Source organism: Lactuca sativa, chromosome 1 (genome assembly GCF_002870075.4).
Source record: "Lactuca sativa cultivar Salinas chromosome 1, Lsat_Salinas_v11, whole genome shotgun sequence".
Classification (NCBI taxonomy): Eukaryota; Viridiplantae; Streptophyta; class Magnoliopsida; order Asterales; family Asteraceae; genus Lactuca; species Lactuca sativa.
Window position 1 is genome coordinate 66,196,107 of NC_056623.2, and position 7,173 is coordinate 66,203,279.

The following is a 7,173-nucleotide window of genomic DNA, read 5'->3' on the forward strand; positions in this document are numbered from 1 at the left end:
AACGATGTGTTCACTGGTGTAATCCATCCCCTCATGGTTGCTTTATGGACATATATCGTTGAGGAATCCCCTTAGTAGTAGTGTCCATCCCGATGAAAATCCTTAGGCTAGGTCCCTTGAATTAGATGCTTTAGGGACAGAAAGTGAGGATAACGGGAATAGGTAACTGGGTTGATTGACTTGAAGAAACTAATAAACTATTTATTGTGGGTTGAAAACCCTATGTGCTCACCAGGCTCCCAAACCTTACCCACTCAGTTTCTTGTATTACAGGTAGTGGCACAAGTGCATAGATGTGATAACTTGATGAGGGATTATGGATTATAGGCCAGTAGATATAAATAAATGTTGTAAGGCCTATGTTGTTCTGTTTATGCTTTTGATATGTATTGGAAATAACATCCCGAGGTTTTAATATAATGAAATACATTTCTTCTGAAATGCTTTGATAAAATCTTTATCATATTTTTTGGAATAAATTCTGCAACATATTTCTTTAAAAGATACTTTGACTTTCAAAATAAAGCATAAACAAATCGGTATTTTCTCGTCGTGATAATGGGGATGTCACAAGTAACGAACTCAAGTCAACTTGATGATTATCCTATATAGTTATATGGTATTTGATGCGACATCGCATCCGACCACCTGCTATGAGGATGTGCTTCTACGCTAGAGACAGATCTGCGAGGTCACAACAGAGAGACGCATTTGAGCCGCCCCAGGGACTGTGCCCCGGGAGCAGGCTCCGACGGTCAAGTTAGATCATCTGGTAGATCTGATACGGTTCTATTTAGCTAGAGAGAACCACCTTGGTGCTGGTGGTGGTGTATGGTGGCTGACGGCGGTGGGTGGCGGTTGAGCCACCCGACCAGAGTATAGAGTGGCGGCTGAGCCAAGGGGAAGATCCCCCTCCATGGAGGAGATACTATTCATTATATAGGGGACAATTAGGTCAAGGGGAATTAGGTCAGGCCTTGGGTCGGCCCAATTCGGGCCCAGCTAGCAAGGAGCTGGGTGAGGCCGCCCGGAGGCGTCGGGCGAGGCTGGCGGCGAACACCAGGAGAGGCTGGCAAGGAAGCGCCAGGCCGGGCCAGCGGGAGAGTCCCCAGGAAGGTTGGCAAGGGAGTCCCCAACAAGGCTGGCAAGGGAGAGCCAGGACAAGGAGCGTCAGGCCGAGATGACGGGAGAACCCTAGCAAGGCTGGCAAGGGAAGGCCAGGCAGGGCTGGCGGGAGCGCACCAGGCAAGGATGGAACGCTAGAGCATTCTGGACCATACATCATCAAGCCCCCCCCCCCCCCCCGGTCCGATGTTATTGGTACGCGGCCAATGACATTGGACTGGACTATGTGTCATCAAGTCCCCCTAGTCCAATCGGACTAGACAAAGCACCAATATATCAAAGAATGGAAAGAAATGACCGAACCTTTCCCACGAGCACCGTGGGGATGCGCAATGAGCCAAATGGTGCTGGCTGAATGACCTTTCCTTGTTAGTTATGATTAAATGAAGTCAAACAATTAGTAGGTAATCGTAAGGGTTATAGGTAATGTTAGATATGACTCGAGCATTTTGAGCATTCTCATGGAGCTTTTGGAGCACTTAGAACTAAATGGGGCACTTGAGTTTCATGGAGCATGTGACAAAAGAACGGATCATATGAGATGGATTTGGATCATCTGACAAAGGAACAGGTCATCTAAAAGGGGGCTTGGAGAAACTTGGAGTGGCTTGGACCATCTTGGAGTGACTTGGAGCAACATGGTCCAACATGTTGAGCCATGAAGATGTTGAGCCAAGTGAAGATATTGAGCCAAGTGAAGATGTTGAGCCACGTAAAGATGTTGGACCAACATGGAGAAGTTGAGGCATCATGCAGAAGTTGCACCACCTGTGGGAGATGTTGAGCCAAACATGAAGGATGTTGCGCCATCCTTGCACAAGATGGGCCAACACCATACATGTTGCGACATCTTGGTGCAAGATGCGTCATCTTGGTTTCTTGATGAGCCATGATATTTTTGATGATCCACGTATACTATAAAGTCTTATATAATGCTCAGAACTTGGTGATGCTTAAGGAATACACCATGTTGTGCCACCATGATGGATGTTGGGCCACTAGTGTTCATGTTGTACCACTATGGATCAAGGTGCTCCATCATGTGTGTTGTTGATGCTCATGGGTTGTATAACATGGATGAATGTTCCATAAGATGATGCATGGCGGAATATGATTGGTTGTCACCTTTCATGGGCCTGTCGACAAATGGGCTTGACCCATTAGGGTTTTAGGTCTAATCCCTCAAGTATAAATATGGATGCATGCTAAGTCATTTGGTGTCTTTTGTATCCTTAGTGAGTAGCATGAATCTCTGGTGAATTATACTTGTAACCTCTGTTTGAGAACTCTAGAATAAAGAATACTCCCCTTCTGCCTGTGGACGTAGGTTATTTTGACCGAACAACATAAATATTATGTCTTGTGTGCTTTTGGTTTTGTTTGTTATTCCCATTACTTCCTAACAAAGAGTCATCATAACTTGGAAAGTGGCATCAGATTTGTTCTGAGTCTTGACAAGTATCGTCTAAGTTCCTAACAGGCAATTTATTCTTTACAATTGTTGCTTAGTTGAGAAATTTAGTAGAAAGTTGTTTCAATAGAGTTGTATAATTAAGGGATTAGTTAGTGTTAGAGTCATTCATTGATTGTATTAGAGTTAAATTTAGGAGAGACCAAGAACTCATTTATATTGCATCATTACAAGTTGTAGTTAGTATCAGATGGTATCATGGTATCACAGCAGTTTCAAACCATGGGAACTTGTTCATCAGCTAACTAAATACATGAAAGGACGAATTGCATTACAAGTTGCAATCAATATCAAATGGCATAAAAAAGTTTCAAACCATGGGAACTCGTTTAGCAGGTACCAATTGCACAAGCCCGATTTTAATCAAATTGTGAATCAATGGAAGGATGCCTTCAAGCAATTATATCCTCTCTAATAAATAAATGTTTTTTTTATCACATGTCATTTTTTTCTTTTATTTGGATACATGACATTTTTTAGAATTTTTAAATTTTTTATTTTCCACTTTTCATTTTATTGTATTTTTTATTTTATTAAATTAAAATTTCACATTTAATATGTAAGGTAATATATATGTAAAATATTTATTAGAAATGGTTTATATATGTAATGTATTCAATAAATTAAAGTCTCATTAATTTTAATAATTCAAAAAATTTCTCATTTTTCTTATAAATTTAAACTTTTCAAATTGTTAAAATTTCATATTTATTATTTTTAATTAAACTCATGTAATACATGGGTCTCACACCTAGTGCAACAACAAACCAAATTATCAAAAATCCAAGAAGATGTAGGAAAGAAAATGATTATGTTAGTGTTAGACAAGTGTGTCAACAAACATTCAGAATCAACTTTATTTTGTGTCATTAAACTAACAATCAACAAATTTTGTGTCATTAACCTAGCAGAATTCTAAAATCAAATTCCATTAAACTTAACAGAATTCATGTTTCACCGATAGAATTCATGGTTCACTATAAACGTCAACAAGAAGAATATGGCAATTATGAGTCAAAAAAAAAAAGACATAATTTCTTTCAAACGGAAACAAAATTTGAGTCTCTAAAGAATATAACGACATTATTATAGATCAAATCAGTTCTTAGCTTGAAATGTTTCTAACAGTGAAACATGAATTCTAAAGTCAAATTCCAAAAAAAATAAATGAGTTTTTTTGGAAAAAAAAGAATATTGAGGGTTTTTCCAAAAAAATATTATTCTAAAACAGGAAGATAAACTTATTAAAATCCTCCGTAATAAATGAAGATTTTTTTGTCACATGTCATCTTCTCCTTTATTTTGACATTTGTCATTTTGTGAGAATTTTAAAAATTTTATTTTCCATTTGTCATTTTTTAGGGATTTCCAATTTTTAAAATAAAATTCCATAAAATTGTAATGGGTTCTATAAGGAAATAAAATCATCCAATTAATTTGGTAATAAATTCTCATAAATAATTCAAACGATTTAGTTTCTTTTGCAAATCTTCAGAAGATTACATTATTATGTAAAATATTACATTATAAAATATTTCATATTTATATATTGATATTAAATTTTATTTTTAATAAACCCGCGTATACACGGGTCTCACACCTAGTTGCCAAATAAAAAACACACACACAAATTAGGGGGAAAAATTGGGGTTTAATCCTTAAAAAAACAATATATAAGGTTTTTTTATGATACTAATCCAACCATTTTGTAATCAATTATTGGAGGTAAAACAGATGATACGGTGAGGTGAGAAGAAGAAGAAATAAGAATCGGAAATCAAGATCAAACTTAGGAAACAAATTTGGTATCACCAATCTTCATTTCTTTCGGGGTGAAGACTGCATTTACTGTGTATGCCATAAACATTATATTTGAAGCTATAGGAAAATAAAGATCGATATTATAAGGCTAATTCTTCCTTGGTTATCAAAGGGCATCGATTGGAGATGACAACTTTCAGTAATGTTCAAGAAATACTAAAACAGATGTAAAAAAGCTAAGATAAGAATAAGATAGAATCGATGGGACATATCACATATGTACAACACAAGATGGCATAAATTACCACTGCAAGGGAGTGTAAAATATACACATGTTATATCTGCCTCATGATAAAAGTACATATGATACAAAACATCAAGATGGTGTCACAAAAACAATGGCAGTGCTAATGCTAAATCACATTTTTTTTTTCTGAAATACAATCAACACACAAAGCACTGAAGAAAATTACCGATTCAAAAGAATTTTTCAGCAAGCATCATCATCATCTAACATCTTCAAGCAACCCTTCAAGCTCTCTTTCACCAAATGGTGTTCCATTTGAATTTGCATCTTTTGATTTAACAGATAAATAGTATAGAAGCCATGCCACCATAAAGTATACCTCCATGAAAGACTGAAATGCAGAAGCAAATAACTTCCCAAAGAATCTTGAAAGCACCCATCTTGCAAATGACCCACAAATAATACCTTCCAAACACTTGAGATTGATTGCAGGATGCAGCATTAAAGATAGCAAATGACACCCTTCTTTTACAACTTCTTTCACGCTCTTTCTGGTGTCCACCATTGCAATCCAAGCATCCACAGCAAAAACGAATGACACTAATGTGTCGAGCAAGAACCAGGATAACAGAAAGCCATAGATTTCTCTCTCAAACCCTTTTACCCAAGGGGATACGATTGAAAATGGCATTAGTTTTAACCTAACGAAGATCTTGAAGAACAGATATTGATCTTCGATTTCTCCAAAGAACCAAACGCCTAGGAGTTGAGTCAATGCATCCCTTACAGCCCATCTCATAACAATGTAGCCTGATAACCTTTTCAAACCTAGATTTGATCCATCCCAGAGAGTTCGAAGAAATGATTTGTGCCCTTTTAACAAATCATTCATGACTACTACAAAAATAATCCCGAGAACCCAAGCGTAAGTAACAACAAATCCAAGAATCGCAAAACCGTATGAAGCAGATAACACGCCGAGAAGAAATAATAAGGCAGTCATTTCATGATGTTCTAGTTCAAACCTCTTGAGAAAAAGCTGCAGATCATCAATGGTATCACTCTCATTTTCTTTAATCATTGGAGGAGAGTTGGTATTACCGGTATCTGTCTTTTCTTCTTTCTCGATTGCCTCGACTGATTTGAAAGAAACCTTAGCATGAGAACGCACAATCTCTGAAACCCTAATTCCATTATCGGATATGAAATTAGAGAACCCTCGTTGGGGATCAAAGAAGTCAACTATGAATGAGGTGGCATTCAGTTGTGGTCTGGGCAGGGTTCCGAAGAATCGGTGATCAAGCTCTTCATCTCCGGAGAAGAAATCATCATCTAGGGTTCCAACACGGGTGAGCTGGAGGAAAGGCCGGCGGCGATGGCGGTGGGTGATGGCGGGTGGGGAGGCGGGATTAGAGGAGATGTGGAGGCGAGAGAGGAGTGATTTTATGGAAGGGTCATGGTCGATGAAGGAAGTAAGGGAGTGAGTGGCGGTTTCGACGTTGGAACGGAGGGAGAGGATGAGAAATGAGAGGAGGATGAAGATGAGGAGGTGGTGGTGGATGGAGAAGATGGTAGTGGTTTGTTTGAGGATCTGAGTGGTGGTACGGAGGTGAATCAGGGGAGGCGGCGGAGAACGGCCGTCCATGGTGGTGAATTTTGCAACGGCGGATCTTGGATTTGTGTACTTTTATTTTTGTTCTTCGACGAAATAATCCCCGGCACAATTGGTTAGACTTGGATGGAGTTGCATATGAACAACATGGTTAGAAAATGAATTTAATTACTAAACTAACCCCAAAAGTAGTTTAACAAAAATTGGGGGCAAAATTGGAACACTAGGTATTACCATAGAAATGTTTTTTAAAATGATTTATTAAAAGTCAATAAATTTAAAAATTATTTGGTAAAAACTAACTTTTTAGACAAAAAAAATATATACATTTTTCCAAAAAGTCACTAAAAAAATTAAAAAGCACTCTCAAACACACCCGAAGAGGATGTTATTCCCAAAACCACGGTTTAAAAGACTAACTCAAAATCACCAAAGAATTCTCCATAAACATAGTTAAAAACACATGTTTAGGACACTAGGTGAATCATTGCGTGTTGCACGAATATAACTATTTAATTAAAATAATAACTTTTAATAAATTGGGGTTTAATATTTATAAATGAAAACCAATGTTAGTAGCAAAACAAAAAAATTATAGTTAACCTGTTAGTTTTATTATATGTAATAATCTTATATCATTGGTTATTTATACTATTAATTGATGATTTTATAGATTGTTTTATTTGTGTAATTTGTATATCAAATGTACGTTGATTTATATATATAACAAATGCAAAGTAGTAAGAAAAAAATAAATACTACAAATTTTGATGATTTGTTAGACCGCTTTAAGTTGTGTATATTTTATATAAAATTTAAGTTGATTTGTATATGAAACAAATAACAAATAGTATTGAAAAATACAACTTTTAATAACATAAAAACACTACAACATCTATTATAACGTTTACATCAAATGAAACTTATTAAACACTTATAGATCATTCAAAATGAATA

The 7,173-nt window shown here is 36.7% G+C and overlaps 1 protein-coding gene across 1 annotated transcript; it reads right to left on the reverse strand.

Annotated features, from left to right (window-relative positions):
- Positions 1 to 4,649: 4,649 nt before the first annotated feature.
- LOC111915215 (uncharacterized) lies at positions 4,650 to 6,367 on the reverse strand. Its single transcript, XM_023910890.3, has one exon. It carries the CDS (start codon positions 6,247 to 6,249, stop codon positions 4,864 to 4,866), a length of 1,386 nt encoding a protein of 461 aa, XP_023766658.1. The 5' UTR covers positions 6,250 to 6,367; the 3' UTR covers positions 4,650 to 4,863.
- Between the last annotated feature and the right edge of the window lie 806 nt (positions 6,368 to 7,173).